The sequence below is a fragment of the Chiloscyllium plagiosum genome, chromosome 12, assembly GCF_004010195.1.
Source record: "Chiloscyllium plagiosum isolate BGI_BamShark_2017 chromosome 12, ASM401019v2, whole genome shotgun sequence".
Classification (NCBI taxonomy): domain Eukaryota; kingdom Metazoa; phylum Chordata; class Chondrichthyes; order Orectolobiformes; family Hemiscylliidae; genus Chiloscyllium; species Chiloscyllium plagiosum.
In genome coordinates this window covers 67,725,644-67,744,505 of record NC_057721.1, presented here as the reverse complement: position 1 = coordinate 67,744,505, position 18,862 = coordinate 67,725,644, and the positions used below count along the sequence as shown (strand labels likewise).

At 41.8% G+C, this 18,862-nt stretch overlaps 1 protein-coding gene across 6 annotated transcripts in view; it reads left to right on the top strand.

The window, feature by feature from the left end:
- Positions 1-17,407, top strand: part of kcnj15 (potassium inwardly rectifying channel subfamily J member 15) — a 46,300-nt gene extending 28,893 nt beyond the window's left edge. For 3 of the 6 annotated variants that reach the window (XM_043701338.1, XM_043701342.1, XM_043701339.1), the window contains one exon: positions 15,045-17,407. In XM_043701338.1, the coding sequence (XP_043557273.1) occupies positions 15,045-16,167 (1,123 nt within the window). In that variant the 3' untranslated portion in view covers positions 16,168-17,407. Of the gene's footprint in view, positions 1-9,125; positions 9,283-15,044 lie in introns of all 6 variants that reach the window. The other 3 variants (XM_043701341.1, XM_043701340.1, XM_043701343.1) reach the window with 2 other exon arrangements.
- Positions 17,408-18,862: the final 1,455 nt, after the last annotated feature.

Sequence of the window (18,862 nt, the reverse complement as noted above, 5' to 3'; positions counted from 1 at the left end):
CCAAAGCTATCTCATGTCCCCTTTTTGCCCTCCTGATTTCCCTCTTAAGTATACTTCTTTTATACTCTTCTAAGGATTCATTCGATCTATCCTGTCCATACCTTACATATGCTTCCTTCTTTTTCTTAACCAAACCCTCAATTTCTTTAGTCATCCAGCATTCCCTATACCTACCAGCCTTCCCTTTCTCCGTAACAGGAATATACTTTCTCTGGATTCTCGTTATCTCATTTCTGAAAGCGTCCCATTTTCCAGCCGTCCCTTTACCTGCGAACATCTGCCCCCAGTCAGCTTTCGAAAGTTTTTGCCTAATACCTTCAAAATTGGCCTTTCTCCAATTTTAGAATTTCAACTTTTAGATCTGGTCTATCCTTTTCCATCATTATTTTTAAATCTAATTGAATTATGGTCGCTGGCCCCAAAGTGCTCCCCCACTGATACCTCGGTCACCTGCCCTGCCTTATTTCCCAAGAGTAGGTCTAATTTTGCACCTTCTCTAGTAGGTACATCCACGTACTGAATCAGAAAATTGTCTTGTACACAGTTAACAAATTCATCTCCATCTAAACCTTTAACATTATGGCAGTCCCAGTCTATGTTTGGAAAGTTAAAATCCCCTATCATAACCACTCTATTCTTCTTACAGATAGCTGAGATCTCCTTACAAGTTTGTTTCAATTTCCCTCTGACTATTACAGGTCTATAATACAATCCCAATATGGTTATCATCCCTTTCTTATTTCTCAGTTCCACCCAAATAACTTCCCTGGATGTATTTCTGGGAATATCCCCCCTCAGCACAGCTGTAATGCTATCCCTTTATCAAAAAATGCCACTCCCCCTCCTCTCTTGCCTCCCTTTCTATCCTTCCTGTAGCATTTGTATCCTGGAACATTAAGCTACCAGTCCTTCCCATCCCTAAGCCATGTTTCTGTACCTGCTATGATATCCCAGTCCCATGTTCCTAATCATGCCCTGAGTTCATCTGCCTTCCCTGTTAGGCCCCTTACATTGAAATAAATGCAATTTAATTTATTAGTCCTACCTTGTCCCTGCCTACCCTGACTGTTTGACCCGCTTCTGTTCTCAGCTGTACCCGTCTTAGATCGATCTCTTTCCTCACTATCTCCCTGGGTCCCACCCCCCACCTTACTAGTTTAAATCCTCCCAAGCAGCTCCAGCAAATTTCCCTGCCAGTATATTAGTCCCCTTCCAATTCAGGTGCTATCTGTCCTTCTTGTACAGGTCACTTCTACCCCAAAAGAGATTCCAATGATCCAAAAATGTGAATCCTTCTCCCATACACCAGCTCCTCAGCCACGCATTCATCTGCTCTATCCACCTTTTCCTGCCCTCACTAGCTCGAGGCACCGGGAGTAATCCAGGTATTACTACTCTCGAGGACGTCCTTTTTAAATTTCTGCACCTTTACAAAATACTTGCATTCATACAGTGCATCTTCTGGTATCAAGACTTCCCAAGCACTTTACAGGCAATACAGTACTTTTGAAATATAGACACTTCATAATTTTGGTAATACAGGATCCAATTTGTGTAAAGCAAGCTTCCACAGCAAATAATATGATTATGAACAGGTAATCTGCTTTAGTGATATTTATTGAGGAATAATAACTGTCGAGCATAACACTAGATGTAACTTCTTTGCTTTTCTTTGAAATATTATGATGGAATTTATTAGAGCCAAACAAAAAAAGACATTGAAGTAAAAATACCTTTTTTATATCTACCCAGATAGGACTTCTGATTAGCTATCACCTGAAGGATGTCACCTCTGACAGTTCTTAGTTTGTGGAATTCTCTTCCCAACAAAGTAGCAGAGGCTGGACTGTTGAATTTATTCAAAACAGAGTTTGCTGGATTTTTGATAAAACGAGGGACAAAAAGATTATGTGGGGCCTACAGCAAAGTGGAGCTAAGCCACAGCCAGATCAGCCATTATCTTATACAATGAAGCGGCTCGGTGGCTCAGTGGTTAGCACTGCTGCCTCACAGCACGAAGGACCCAGGTTTGATTCCAACCACCGTTCACTGTCTGCGTGGAGTTCTCCCCGTGTCTGCGTGGGTTTCCTCCGGGTGCTCCGGTTTCCTCCACAGTCCAAAGATGTGCAGGTTAGGTGCATTACTCTGGAGTAAATGTACAGTAATAGAGTAGGGAAATTGGTTTGTGTGGGATACTCTTCGGAGGGTCAGTGTGGATTTGTTGGGCCGAAGGGCCTGTTTCCACACTGTAGGGATTCTATGATGGTGTTGATTCAAAGGACTGAATGACCTACTGCAGTCCATGTTCCTACCTTGTGACAATGCACCACTCCTCCACTATTATATTTAGTATGATGGCTGGCTGTAAAATGTTAAAGTTGATAGTGTGGTGCTGGAAAAGCACAGCAGGTCAGGCAGCATCCGAGGAGCAAGCGAATTGACATTTAGGGTAAAAGCCTTCATCAGGAATTCCTGATGAAGAGCGTATGCCCTCAACATGGATTCTCTGCTCCCTGGATGCTGCCTGACTTGCTGTGCTTTTCCAGCACTACACTCTCGGCTCTGATCTCCAGCATCTTCAGTCCTCACTTTCTCCTGTAAAATGCGAAACAATGGATTAAGCTCATGATTGTGTAATGGCTGCTCCCTTGCCAACATTTTTAAAAAAATATTGACATTCCTGAACAAATTCATTGTGCATTGTTTTTAGGACCCAGTAGGTAAACATATAATGCATTCAAGGAACAGATCTAGACTTATTAATCAGACCTGGGGTAAGACTTAAACTTGTAGCCTTTTAACTCAGCATTGAAATTGCAACCAACTGAACTAAGGTATCCAGCCCAAGCAAGAGTTATGCTTAGTTTCTGTATATTCATTAATTAGCATTGGACCGCACTCCTGGAATTTTCTGTCTAAAAACATGGGGTGATTAACTTCACTGTTTAGCCAATCAGTTGCTAAGTGCTGACTGGCAGAGCAGGTTTTCTTTAAGATGGTATTTCTGTCTCCCCCTCCCGATCATCTCCAGTCCTGTGTATTGTAAACAAGGAGTGAGTGGTCAGGGTTGGGACAGGGCAGAGGTAGGTCTCAGTAGGTTTGGTGAAACAGTAGAAGGCTCACCACAAGAAAAAAATATTGTTTTTAGATTTCCTTTCAGGAATCTGGAAGAATAAGAAGAAACACCTATCAAAGAATGGAGGCAGATGTAGCCCATAACAAATTTCGGAATTTAAGGAAAAGCTCAGCAGATCAGGCAGCATCTGTGGAGGGAAAGCCGAGTTAACGCGTTGGGTCCAGTGACCCTTCTTCTTGTGAACTCATGTTCTGAAAATTTCTGATTTTGTTTGCATCATCTGCAGTTCTGTTTTGTGTTTTGTGTTTTTTAACACAAAATTCCATTTCTAAAATGAACAGAACATTTTCACTCCAAAAAAACAAAAGCAAAAGCCGAACATTTTTATGAATAAGTGAAATATATACCTTTCAGGGTAAAGCCCTCTCACTCCTCATTACTTGTTGAGAGGATCCCTGTCAACTGAGGTTTCTACTTTGTAAAATATATAAACTTCATGAGTAGCTGAATGATTAGCCATTGATGTTGCATGATGGAAGTTTAGTACAATGACTCAAAGTATTTCTTGTGCCCCAATAAATGAACAAGGTGAAATCTTTGAGACATTGTCCTTCTAACAGTCAACTCTGCATGTATCCTAATCCCATTTCCACAGATCAACAGAAAAACATTTGCCAGCTCTTCATTATGAATAATGAAATAGAAGAGGAGAAGCCCTAAATACAGTTGAGCACCTTTCGGAGTCATACTCGCTGATGGAGTTGAGATTAACTAGAAAAGGGAAAAGCGAGTCCAGGAATTAAAATCAGAGTTTGGATTATAGCAGCTTTGGAAAAATGGAGAGTGAATTAGCTAAAGTGTGATGGATGGACAAATTAGCGCACAGAAAATTGGAGAGATCTATATGTACAGTAAGAGCGATGAAGCTGAAAGCCCATATGATGAAAAAGGTCTAAAGAGGATGAGTTAGGGATAAACTAAGAAGGTAGTGAAATAATTTCAAAAAACATAGAAAGAAACAGTCATTTCTTTTCTTAGGACTGTCAGTAAAATAGGAGCTGCTAAAGTTGAATTGAGATTCCTAGGGGAGAGACGATCCTCACTTTGTAGGTGATACGTAATCTGGCAGGTAGGTAAACTGTATTTCTTATTGGTCTATACTGATCTAAGGAGAAGGATGACAAGTTAAATCCTGAAGTAATTGCTCAATTTGGGTAATACTACTCAGGTGAAAGCTTTAGATAAACCAAAGGAAAACTAGCCTGCAAACCCAATGCAATCCATTCTAAACTTCTGAAGGATAAACGATGGAATTAGCGAGGCCCTAAATGTTTTAAATAGAGAACTCTATATGAGGCTGGGCTTGTGTCAGAGGACTGTAAGTATCCAATACACTATCATTTTAAATAATAGCGATGGAGCAATATAGTAATTATAAGCCATTTCGCTTAAACACAGTGATAGAGAAAATGTAAGAGAGTCTAATGATATGAAATAAACACAAATTTAGATCAACTGATAATTAAAACAAATCAGTATGGATTTTAAAATAGACTTGTGTAACACAGTTCTCATAAAATTTATACATGATGTAACTGATATGGTAAATGAAGGAAATGTCAGAGGATATCATGCACATGGACATTAGCAATGGGCAACATAGACGATTACTAAAGAATATGACATTAGTGGTAGGACAAAAAAGTGGATTGAAACTTGGTTACAAAGAAGAAAACATAATGAGGTAGAAATATGGGGCTTTCTCCCATAAGAGTAAAACACAATACAGGTTTCTAAAATTGAAGTGTTTAAAAGTATGCAAGGATGGAACACAGCAGATGTAAGTGAACAGTTTCTATTAGTTGAGAGACCAAAAGCAAGGAGGTGGACATATAAAATTGAATGTAAGTTATTTAGAATGGAGAGTAGTTTATACAAAGAGGTGACTTTTTTCCAGAGCCAGAATATCTTGTGGTCAGCCTACTGAATTAGAGGCGCTGGATAAGGCATCAGGCAGTTTGTCCACCCTTAGGTGTATTAGGATTTTAATTTGCTAATTATCTGCCACTCAAGAGCTTCAGTCTGGCAGTGGAATTTTTCAGATTGTGGGAGAAGGCGGGGAATGACAAGCAACTCACAGCCAGAGGGCCCATCATGTTTTTTGCCAAGTATACCAGCTCCTGAAGTTGCACAATCTTAAAACCAAAGATTCTACTTCATTTGCAAGGAGTTCATAACCCTAGTCATTTTCACGGATCCCAGTTAGTTACGTATTCCTTTGTTGATGAGTTTAAAATAATTCTTTGTTATTTGTAGCCTCCCTCACCTTCTCCCTGCACAGCCTTCGTGCAATCTCCTCTCCCTTCCCACACTCCTCTTGCAGGTCCCTTCTCTCCCATCTCTTGTAATCTCCTTTCCCTCTCGATACCCTCCTGCAGCCTCCTTTTCCCTCTGTGAACCCTCCTATATCTGCCTCCTCCCTCACCCCTCCCCTACCTGATGCATCCACTGGACCCAACAGATGGATATGGAGAAAGTCCTTTCTGGGCTGGGGAAAAAGTCACCACCCCCACCCCACCTGACTTCCAGCATCCTGGCCAAAGTCATCAGCACTTTATCCCTTAAGGAGAAAGTGAGGACTGCAGTTGCTGGAGATCAGAGTTGAGAGTGTGGTGCTGGAAAAGCACAGCAGGTCAGGCAGCATCTGAGGAGCAGAAGAATCGACATTTCGGGTATAAACCCTTCAGCTTATGCCCGAAATGTCGATTCGCCAGCTCCTCGGATGCTGCCTGACCTGCTGTGCTTTTCCAGCACCACACTCTTGGCTCTATCCCTTGACCCCTGCCAGCTCTTGGCTTTCACTGAGACCCTGGACCTTAGTTCCCAGTGTCCTGGACACTCTGTTAATGCCAGCATGGACTTTCCTACTGCTCCAATGACAGAAGCCTAACCCCTTCTCTGAGGCTCCGTCGCCCTAGTCATTGTTAGATTACTTTTTTTTAGATTACTTTCAGTGTGGAAACAGGTCCTTCGGCCCAACAAGTCCACACTAACCCTCCGAAGAGCAATCCACCCAGACCCATTCCCCTATATTTACCCCTTCACCTAACACTACGGGCAATTTAGCATGGCCAATTCACCTCACCTGCACATCTTTGGACTGTGGGAGGAAACCGGAGCACCCGGAGGAAACCCACGCACACACGGGAGAATGTGCAAACTCCACACAGTCAGTTGCCTGAGGCAGGAATTGAACCCGTGTCTCTGGCGCTGTGAGGCAGCAGTGCTAACTATTGTACCACCGTGCCGCTGTCAGTGACCTCCTTAAGATCAGTGTATGGAGTCCATCCAGCTCTTGGCTTCTAGTTGAGCAAAATCAAAACACTTGTGTCCCTTTGAACCATTTGCTGTTGGCCTCCCCTGTTGAAGTCTGCCCTGCATTAGGACCCTTACGCTGCTGGTCTCTGAACCACAACTCAAACTCTTTTTGCAAAGTAAGTTGTGAGCCCTTTCCTCTGGTTGGAGGTTCGAGTTTTGTCCTGTAAAGTTCCTCAGTCTGTTGTATTTATTCATGGTCCTGCACTGAGACATTAGTGTTCGGCAACCATAAAATCATAAGAAACAGAAAGCATTTGGCCCCATAAGCCTGCTCTACCATTCTATAGGATCATGGCTGATCCAACATTCCTCACAATCACTTTTCTGCCCTTTCCTCATAACCTTTGATTCCCCAATCTACCAATCTCTGCCTTAAACACAAGGACTCTGCTCCATGGTTCTCTGTAGCGAAGAGTTTCAAAGACTGACGACCCTCTGAGAGAAGATAATCCTTCACAGCTCAGCCTTAAATTGGCACCCCTTAACTCTGACACTTTGTCCTCTGATCCTAGATTCTTCCACGATGGGACACATCCTTTCTAGATTAGATTCCCTACAGTGTAGAAACAGGCCCTTCGGCCCAACAAGTCTACACTGGCCCTCCAAAGAGTAACCCACTTCTGTCTGACTAATGCACCTAACACTATGGGTAATTTAGCATGGACAATCCACCTGACCTGCACATCTTTGGATTGTGGGAGGAAACCGGAGCACCCAGAGGAAACCCAAACACTGGGACAATGTGCAAACACCACACAGACAGTCACCCAAGGCTGGAATCGAACCCGGGTCCCTGGTGCTGCGAGGCTGCAGTGCTAACCACTGAGTCATCGTGCCGCCCTCAGCACTTACCCTGTCAAACCCTTAAGAATCCTATATGTTTCAATGAAATCACCATTCATTCTTCTAAATTCCAGTGAGTTCCAATCTGTTTAATCTTTGCTCATATAAGACAATCCTTCCATGCCAGGGATCATCCTAGTGAACGTTCTCTGAACTTCTTGCAATTAAGTAATATCTTCCCTTAAATAATAGGACCAAAACTGTTCACAATATTTCATTTGTTGTCTCACCAGCACCTTGTACTTCCTGACTCTCATAGTCCAACTCCCTTGAAATAAGGGCCAACATTCCATTCACCTTCCTGAACACCTGCTGTACCTGGGTGCTAGCTTTCTGTGTTTCCTGCACAGACCCCTCAAATCCCTTTATGCTGCAGATTTCTGCAGCTTTTCTTCCTTTAAATAATACTCTGTTCTTTTGTTCTCCATTCCACAATGAATAAATTCACAGTTTTCCACATTATATTCCATCTGCAAACGTTTTCCACTTTCTTATCGATTGAAAGCTTTTTGACTCTATGCTCCTCACAAGTTGATGAACCTTACAGGTCCTAAGCACAAATTCAACTATTCACATAATCATGAGAATACCCAAACTTAGCAAGTGGAAGGTATGGTCTTCTGTATGCACCATGCAAATGCCAACTTTTAACTTACTTAACCTATCCATAGGAGAAAGTGAGGACTGTTGATGCTGGAGAATCAGTCTGAAAGTGTGGAGCTGGAAAAGCACAGCAGGTCATGCAGCATCTGAGGAGCAGGTGAATCAATGTTTTGGACATAAGCCCTTCATCAGGAATGACTTATGCCCGAAATGGCGACTCTATGCTGCTCAGATGCTGCCTGACCTGCTGTACTTTTCCAGCACCACACTTTTCAACTTTAACCTATCAATATCCTTCTGTAAACTATCTGTATCCTTCTCACAACTTGCCTTTCCAAATATTTTTGTGTCATCTGTAAATTTGGCTACAGTTCATTCTTCCATGTCATTAATGTATATTGTAAACAGTTGCAGTCCCACTACTAACCTTTGTGAAATCCCACTGGTTTCACATTGTCGGCCTGAAAATTAACCCCTTATCCCAACTTGGTGTTTCCTGCTCTTTAACCAATTCTCTATCCATGCCAATATATTACCTCCAACATTGTGGGCTCTTATCTTATGACTTGACCTTTATGAGGTACTTGTCAAATGCCCACTGTAGATGCCTGAAGAAGGTAGAGCAGTAATTGAGTAAGGCTAAATGAAAATTGTCGTTCTTTCTCAGAAGTTATTTTTAATGGTAGCTAATTCTCTCTTTGGCTTCACTATTGGCCTGAGGAAATATCGGTAAACTTACAACTTGGCTGCACTGATTTGAAAGCTCATTGACAAATTATAGTCCGTTATCAAATACAACTATGTTCAGGACTTCATACATGGAAAACATGACCTTTAACACAGTTATTGAGCAAGATAAGAAAAACTGTCTCCTTTAAATTGGAAGAGAACAATGTTAAGGCATTCCCATGGTCTTCCTTTGCAAGAGAGTTTGAGTAGAGGAGGAAAGATGTCTTAATGCAGTTGTACTGTGTCTTGGTGAGACCATATATGGACTGCAAAGGTCCAAGAAAGCAAATCACCACTACTTTCTCAAGGGCAGCTAGAGATGAGCAAGAAATGCTGTCCAGCCAACAGGATCCATATCCCCTGAAATAATGTTTAAAAAACATTTGATCTCCTTACCAGAAGAAATATATTTGCCATTGAATGAGTGCGGCAGCTTTATTGTATGAAGAGTGACTGGTGAAAGAGAATCTCATTGAAACATACAATGTTCTAACAGGATTACACAGACTGGATAGTGGGATGATGTTTCCCCTGACCAGGCCAGGTCCGGAACAAGAAATCACATTCTCAGGATATATGATAGACCATTTCAAACTGAAATGAGAAGGTTTTTCACTCAGAAGGTGATGATCGTTTGGAATTCTCGAACACAGGTCTGTGAAGACCAAATGACTGAATATATTTAAGGAAGAAGAAGATAGATTTCTAGAGACAGAGGTATCAAAGGGATAGTGGAAGTGAGGTGGCATTGAGATGGACTAAAGGATCATTCATGATCATGTCGAATAATGGAGCAGGCTCAATGGGCTGGATGTTCAATGTCTGCTCCTATTTTCTATGTTTTGGTGTCTAGCTGGAAAGGAGAAGGTGAAAGATGTCCTTTCTTCTTCTATCCATGAATAGTGCAGTTGGTGTCCATATCCTTGAGAAATGCCAGGCCACCATACCAGATAGCGGTGTCCTGGCTAGCACCTGGAAATCAACTGATGTCACTTGTTAATCTTCTGGAGGACATCCAGTCAGAGTTTGTGGGATCACCGACTGTACTTTGTAACCTACACAATCATCAATAATATAAATGTGATAGTGCTATTTAAAATAGTGCCACAGGGCAGAGGTATTGGGAGACATCCTGTGCTCAACCCTCCCGACAAGACATGCAACTCAGCACACATTCATCATCATGTAACTAAGCCTCACAAAACTTTTGCAACTTTATCACTGGCTAGCAAGTATGTTGTGGTTGAAATGGTAGTGGTTAAGGTCACAAAGTCCTTGACTTCTTGAAGAAATCAGTTGGTCCTTACTTGCATTGTTGATGGGCTGCTTCATAAAACAGAAAAATGTGTTGCTGGAAAAGCGCAGCAGGTCAGACAGCATCAAAGGAGCGGGAGGATTGATATTTCGGGCATAAGCCCTTTTTAGGAATGAGGAGGGTGTGCCAAGCAGGCTAAGATAAAAGGTAGGGAGGAGGTGTATGGGGGAGGGGCGTTGGGAATGCGATAGGTGGAAGGAGGTTAAGGTGAGGTCTCCGGCCTATCACCCTCACCTTAACCTCCTTCCACCTATCGCATTCCCAATGCCCCTCCCCCAAGTCCCTCCTCTCTACCTTTTATCTTAGCCTGCTTTGCACACCCTCCTCATTCCTGAAGAAGGGCTTATGCCCGAAACGTCGATTCTCCTGCTCCTTTGATGCTGCCTGACCTGTTGCGCTTTTCCAGCAACACATTTTTCAGCTCTGATCTCCAGCATCTGCAGCCCTCACTTTCTCCTGCTTCATAGAACTGTAGCAGTAATCTTATACCTCCCCTGGATATTTCATGATTATTGTATTGTATGAGCTGCAAAGGAGAAGGATTTAAAAGGGACCTAAGAGGCATCTTTTTCTCGCAGAGGATAGTGTGCGTATGGAACAAACTGCCAGAGGAGGTGGTGGAGGCACCTTTTAAAAGCCATCTGATTGAGTACATGAATAGGAAGGGTTTATAGGCATATGGGCCAAATGCCAGACAATTGGATGAAATTGGTTGAGGATATCTGATCGGCGGACAAGTTGGACGCAAGGATCTGTTTCTGTGCTGTATCACTCTATGACTCTGGATTCTGGGAGGCACCTTTGTGAGCTCACCTGTGCTGTACAAAGTTATCAGTAGCTTGTGGACAGTTTCTACTTTGAGTAGTAGGCCTTAGATATAGAACGTTTCTCTCACGAATGAAGGAAGTGCCTCTTTTTAAATGATGGAATACATTTATTGTGTGTCAGTAGAGTTGTGGAGGGGTTGTCCACTGGTCATCTGATCCTGTCACATTGGGTCTGAAGTAAGATTGCTCCTAGGCTGTGGATAATGCAAGGCTCATATTAAAGTTGGAAGGACAGAGCTATAATAATGGATTAAATAAGTCTTAATAATGGATTAAATAAGCATGTCTTTGAATCTGTAACATCAGTGCTGTTGATGCTCATTCCGTCGCCATGCTTGATAGAGTCATAGAGATGTACAGCACAGAAACAGACCCTTGGGTCCAACCCCTCCATACTGACCAGATATCCCAACCCAATCTAGTCCCACCTGCCAGCGCCCGGCCAATATCCCTCCAAACCCTTCCTATTCATATACCATCCAAATGCTTCTTAAATGTTGCAATTGTACCAGCCTCCACCACTCCCTCTGGCAGCTCATTCCATACATGTACCATCCTCTGCGTGAAAACGTTGCCCCTTAGGTCTCTTTTATATATTTCCCCTCTCACTCCAAACCTATGCCCTCTAGTTCTGGACTCCCCCCATCCCAGGGAAGAGACTTTGTCTATTTATCCTACCCATGCCGCTCATGATTTTATAAACCTCTACAAGGTCACCCCACAGGCTCCAATGCTCCAGGGAAAACAGCCCAGCCTATTCAACCTCTCCCTATAGCTCAAATCCTCCAATGCTGGCAACATCCTTATAAATCTTTTCTGAACCCTCTCAACTTTCACAACATCCTTCCAATAGAAAGGAGACCAGAATTGCGTGCAATATTCCAAAAGTGGCCTGATTTTGCTTCAAAGGTTGTTTGAGAGGTTTATTAACTTGGGCTAAGTGGGATAAAGGTTTTCCAACCTTGTTCACCATTCCTATGAACTGTTATATAACATTCCTGAACAACACAGCCTAAAAATGTAACCACAGGATTTGAGAATTCACACCAGTCATTGAGTGTCAACCCGTATTCAGCAAATTATTCAAGACTCTTCTAACATTGTTGTTGTCCTGAGGTTTAGTGGACTCATTGATGTAAATGTCATCTATGTGGCATATGTTGGACCTCATTCATTATAAGATAACGTGAATAACCAAGGTCTTTTCCTAAGGTAGGGGAGTCCAGAACTAGAGGGCATAGGGTTAAGGTGGGGGTGGGGAAGAATTTACAAGGGACCCAAGGGGCAACTTTTTCATAAAGAGGGTGGTACATGTAAAGAATGAGCTGGCAGAGGAAGTAGTGGAGACTGGTACAATTACAGCATTTAAAAGGCATCTGGATGGGTATATGAATAGGAAGGATTTAGAGGGATATGGGTCAAATACTAGGAAATGGGGTTAGATTAATTTAGGATATCTACTTGGCATGGACAAGTTGGACTGAAGGTCTGTTTCCTTGCTGAACATCTCTACGGCTCTATGAGTCTATCTCAAATGCAAATGTGAAGCCAAAGGCCAGGCAGCTTAAACAATAATGTCCATTTGGCGTTTTGACTGTGTTCACCAGATCAGAGACCTCATCTGGGGAAGTTGCTAGAAGCTGCTGTTCAATTTGCTGAAGATTTTTCAGTTTGTAAGGCTATCATCTCTTATTAACTGATTTGTTCCAAAGTTGAGACAAATTCTAAGAATCTGTTTAGTTTAAGAAGTGGCACTATAGTCAAGCACCACATTGTTGCCTGCATGACTTTTGAAATAATGCCTTTTTACCGAAAGATCTTAGTCTCTGCTTTTGTCTTGATTCTAAGTAGGTGGAAGATCTCCCTGGGTGTGGACAAGCAGATTAGATTGGCATCTGCCCTCAGTGTGATGGAACACTCAGTTTGGGATGTGTTGTCTAAACTCATTATTTCATCCCTGACTGAAAGCCACATCTATTTAAGTTTTTGGGCTATGCTATTGAAGAGTGAGCATGGCTGGTCCTAGATAACATGTACGTTTCAACAATTTGTCTTTTAGTCTTAATAATCACTATATAGATGAGTTGGAGGCATGGGCAGAAAAATGCCAGATGGAGTTTAATGTGAGTAAATTTGCCCCTTAGGTCTCTTTTATATCTTTCCCCTCTCACCCTAAACCTATGCCCTCTAGTTCTGAACTCCCCCACCCCAGGGAAGATACTTTATCTATTTATCCTATCCATGCCCCTCATGACTTTATAAACCTCTATAAGGTAACCCCACAGCCTCCAATGCTCCAGGGAAAACAGCTCCAAAATGGACATTATTGTTTTAGCTGCCTGCCCTTTGGCTTCACATTTGCATTTGAGATTGACTCTTAGAGCCATAGAGATATCTAGCATGAAACAGACCTTTAATCCAACTTGTCCATGCTGAGTGCATTTTTGAAGGTCAAATACAGCGGGAAATTATACAGTGAATGGCAGAACACTTAGGAGTGATGGTATGCAGATCACTGAAGTTGACAGCACAGGTAGGTAAGGTAGTAGAAAAGGCCAATTGCATACTTGCCTTTATTGGAAGTGGCATGGAGTATAAGGATAGACAAGTTATGCTGCAGCTTTATAGAACTTTAGTTAGGCCATACTTGGAAAACTGCGTATAGTTCTGGTCACCACACTACCAGCAGGATGTGGATGCTTTGGAGACGGTATAGAAAAGACTTACCAAGATGTTGCCTGGTATGGGAGATTTTAGCTATGAGGAAAAGATGGATAGACTGGGTATGTTTTCATTTGGAATGCAAGGAGCAATCTAATAGCAAGATGCAGGGCGACCTAATAGAAGTTTATAAGATCGTGAATGGCATGGATAGAGTAGAAAGTTTGAGGTTTTTTCCCAGGGTGAAGGAGTCAATTACTAGGGGACACGGGTTCAAGGTACAAGGGTGAAGTTTAAAAGAGACGTGCAAGGGTGGTGAATGCCTGGAATGCGCTGACAGAGGAGGTGGTGGAAGCAGACATAATAGCAGCATTCAAGAAGCACCTAGATGAATACATGAAAAGGAGGGGAATAGAAGAATACGGATCCTGTACATGAAGACAGTTTTAGTGGCAAAATGTGGTGGCGCACGATGGGGGGCCAAAGAGCCTGTTCTTGTGCTGTATTGTTCTTTGTTCTTCCTTGTTCTTTGTTACCTGAAGCTGAACTTTGATCATGAAGTTGATTCCTCCTGAGCCTTGCAGTTGGCTAGTTAAGATTGCAGGGTGACCTTCTTCAGCCATTTAAGGCTGCCCAACAAAACAGGGTCTGTCGTCCCTGTCTACCATTTAAAGTCTGTGCAGTGGACATTTACAGCAATATCTGTGGTCCGGTATTGAATATTCTGATCCATGACTCCCAGAGGAAAAAAATGTACCGTGTATTTTATCTCGAAAAATGGTTGCCTTGTTTCTTCTTAATGTAGGTCCTTGTGGTGAGCTTCATATGTTTTGACTGCAACCATGGCTTTCTGTAATATGGGCAGGCTTTCTTCCCAAATGTGGAGTTTTGTTGCACCATCTGTAAAATAGCTGTTGGCACTTTTTCTGCTTGATTTGTTGCTTGATTTGTAGTGCAATTTTTGTTCTTTTTTATCCTCTATGGTAATTTCAGTCCTGTTCAGTCTGTATTGGGTCCTGAAGCATTGACCCAAGATTGTAAGCAGCTTAGGGTAGAATTCATTGCTCACATGAGTCCCTGTCAGTGTCCTGAGGTGCTGTCTGTGTTGGGTGGCAGACTGTGTGGCTCTGGCACCACTGCCATCATGTTGCAAAATGAGGTCAGTACTGTTAAAAGTACATGTTAACAGGCATTATTAAACATAACTATTCGTAAGGCATGTTAAAAGAGGACATTGTGCTAGAAACGTACAGACTCAGGCTTCCGTCAGTGTAATCTGGAATGACTGTAATTTAACCCCTTTTGCAAATGCTTAGTAACTATTGTTAAAGTAAAGGGACAATTAACCTTTTACTCCACAGCAGGTAGTGTGTATTTAAGATTAGTTTGAATAGGTGGATAAAACAGCAAACTTTAAGGAATATGGGAATGATGTGGGCAAATGTAATAGAATTGTGTAGAGGATAATACTGATAGACTGTAAGAAGAAAAGTGGGTAAAATAGCATTTTCCATGTATACTTCTGTATGAATTACTATTCTGCATATTGACCGTTTGGTTGAGCATTACATTTCTCATGTAACAGACCATTTGTTGTCCTCCTCTCTGTTAGATCATTATCTTTGAAGATGGAGAACACTGAGAACATTAGCATGATCTCCCAAATTGCAAAACGGCGTGTTGTGTCAAAAGATGGCCATAACAATGTGAAAATTGACCAAGTGGATGGTTGGGCCTTCCTTTACCTGCAGGATCTTTGGACCACCGTCATTGACATGAAGTGGCGTTACAAGCTAACTCTCTTCACAGCAACATTTGTGATTACGTGGTTCCTTTTTGGCATTCTCTGGTATGCTATAGCATTTGTACATGGGGATTTAGAGTTATTACACCCCCCAGCTAACCACACACCCTGTGTAGTGAACATTGAGACCTTAACAGGAGCATTTCTGTTTTCCCTGGAGTCCCAGACGACCATTGGTTATGGATTCCGCTGTATCACAGAGGAGTGCCCATTTGCCATTATCCTGTTAATCATTCAGTTGGTCATTACCACCTTGGCAGAGATCTTTGTCACTGGTACTTTTCTGGCAAAGATTGCAAGACCCAAAAAACGTTCTGAGACCATCAGGTTTAGTTACCATGCTGCCATTGCCATACACAAGAATAAACTTTGCCTCATGATCCGGGTGGCCAACATGAGGAAGAGTCTGTTGCTACAGTGTCAACTTTCTGGGAAATTCCTGCATAATCATGTCACTGAGGAAGGTGAGACCATCAAACTCAGGCAGGCAAATGTGAATTTCCAGGTGGATACTGGTTCAGAGAGTCCATTCCTCACTTTCCCATTGACATTTTATCACGTTATTGATGAGAAAAGTCCATTGAACAGATACGCATCGGCAAATCTAAGGGATAAAGATTTTGAGCTGGTTGTCATTTTAAATGCCACAGTGGAGTCCACGGGAGCCGCTTGCCAGATCAGAACCTCGTATGTGCCAGAGGAGATTCTATGGGGCTACGAATTTGTCCCTCTTATGTCACTGTCCCCTGGTGGGAAATATCTGGTTGACTTCAGTTTCTTTGACAAACTTAGGAAGAGTTCCAACCCTTACTTTTCCTCTGGAGCTCTGAGGTATGGGGATATTGATAAGCTAAGACTTGAAGAAAAATACCGAGAGGATGAACGAAACACATTGTTCAGTAAGATTCCAACAGTCCATAGCAATGTCTAGTTAAACATTTGCACAGAACAGACCAGCGTAAGGAAGTTTTTAAATCGATAAACACCTGTCTGGTACATAACAAGCCTTAAGCCTTATAAAACAAAAGAATGCATTTAGTCAAAATTAATGTCAGAAGGTTCCCAATGATCTTATGTAACAAGAACAATGTTGGTAATTGTGTTAATGAAAAATGTATTATTTTTATTTGATTACTCACTTTGTCAAAACTGTATCATACAATCCATCCAACAGTGTCTGCAGATGGAGGACTCTGGTTCTTGAGCCTAAGAACTTTCTCCATTTTTCCTAAATTTCAATTGTGCCATTCTGCTTGCTTCCTAACAGTTAAAATCTAGATTCTTCACATTGTCTCTTACTTTAGTGTATTCATTTGTAGAGCCTCCAAACTGGGTAACCAGTTCCTTCCCTCTGTATTGACTTCATTTTATAAACTATCATCATCCATGGTAGGTGTCAACTGACCCAAAGCTGGCTATGCAGTCTGTTACACAGCTTTTATGTTACTAATCAGTTCTGTAATTTTCCTTAACAAACAAAAACAGAAATTGCTGGAAAAGCTCAGCAGGTCTGGCAGCATCTATGGAGAGAAATCAAGAGCTAATGTTTCGGGTCGAGTGAGCCTTCCCTAGAACCCCTACCCAGAACCCATGCAATTTTCCATACCTGGATTTATACTTTTAATTGGTAATAGATTGGATTGTGATGATCTAACAACAATGTCTTGATTTACCTAATTGCTGGATCCACACTATTTAATCTTACAGGTTGTCCTATACTATGAATTTTGTGGCTGCCATGCCAGGTATGTTTTTGCTGGTAGTGGGTCATGTAAAATATGATGGGTGGGTATTGCACCCAAAGCCCACCTGCCTGTACCTAGAATATTGAAGCCCATTAAGGAGCAGTTATGGTCATAATTCTGCCTCTGCTTCCATAAAATGGTTGGCCATGGAATTTGGACTAACTTGGGAAGGCTGCATTTTCACCAACTCTTGTAAATAAATGGGAATGAAGAGTCGTCCCTTTCTATGGGAAATCCCCCCACACCCCCCGCCCCCCCCCACATGTCCAAGACCCAACTTCGTTCCCAACCCTGCCTGGGATGCTGATCATGCTGATCACTCTTCCCAAAATCTTGGACTTAGCTCCACCCAGTGACCATGCTGGTTTCTTTTGCAACTGCAAGAGCTTCTGGCCAATCAGATTGACTGACTGGAAGGTTTTGAGATTTGAGCTTCTTTTCACAAAATGGGGGAAACTTCACACTGAGATCCCCCCCCCCCCCCAGTATAATATCGCTGTGGGCCAGCCGTTTTTAAATTCAGTCAGTTCACTCCCACCCCTTCATAAAATTCACTGCACAAAGTGTGGCCCATCTTGAATATTTCTTAATTGATAAAAAATAAATGTGAATTATGTAATTGAATAGGTGATTTTTAAAAGAAGTTAATCCCGTAAAAATAATGTTGGTTCTTTTGGTGACATGTTAGTGGGACACATATTTGTAAAGGTTTATATTGATCTTGATGCAACTAATTAGAATATCCTATTAGTGACATATCATACTGTTAATAACTGGAAAACATTTTACAGTTCCTTTAATATGTATGGTTACTGTTTATTTTTACATTTCTGTGAAACGGAGAGATTTATTTAAATTACTTCATGCTTCCACCTATTTATGTCAATAATTAATAAACTAATAATTAATTGAAAAGGTATGGAGCTATACTCATTGTGGACTTTGAGAAATGGAAGCCGAGTTATATGTTAGGTTCTTAGTTAAATGTGGCCTTATCTTGCCTTCCAAAAAAATACAAGTAAATGCAATCACTGTGTTGTTATCCTGAGAAGCAAGACCTCATATTTTATTGTGCCTGTGTTTGTTATTGTTTGTATCTCATTGCTTGGCTGCTTTGTTTTTGAAAAAAGGCAAGTCTGGTATATGAGTAGTGTACATTACTTGATGTAGGTGGAGTTGTTGGATGGTGGGACTCCTGATTTCGTGTGAAATAGGTGTTATCGTCTAGGTCATGCTTTAAGCAATGTTCCTGGTTCCCATTTCTGTTGACCTAATGTTAGAAGAGGTGTGTTAAAACGCCAGGCTGAGTCAAGATAATTTGTTTTAGAGTCAAAAGCTAAAAGTCAAAATGACCTAGTTTAACTCTCTACAGCTTGTTTTGATATAGATCACAATACACAGTTTCTAATGATGCAATATAGAACATGTATTTACTACATTCTGCTATTTTTGGTACAAGGACTGGTTGTTTAATGTATAAGCACCTTTTACAATCCGTTATGCTATTTAACATAGAAGGAGGAAATATTAAGACTGAGCTACTGGACTGGAGTAGTACTTAGTGCAAGAAATGATTTACCAAGATATTGTCAGGTTTGGAGGGTTTGACCTATTGGGAGAGGCTGAATAGGCTGGGGCTATTTTCCCTGCAGTGGAGGCTGAGGACAGACCTTATAGAGGTTTATAAAATCATAAGAGGCATGGATAGGGTGAATAGCCAAGGTCTGTTTTTCCCAGCACAGGAGAGTCCAAAACTAGAGGGCATAGGTTTAAGGTGCAAGGAGAAAGATTTAAAAAGGACCTATGGGGCAACATTTTCATGTAGAGGGTGGTGTGTATGGAATGAGCTGCCAGAGGAAGTGGTGGAGGCTGGTATAATTA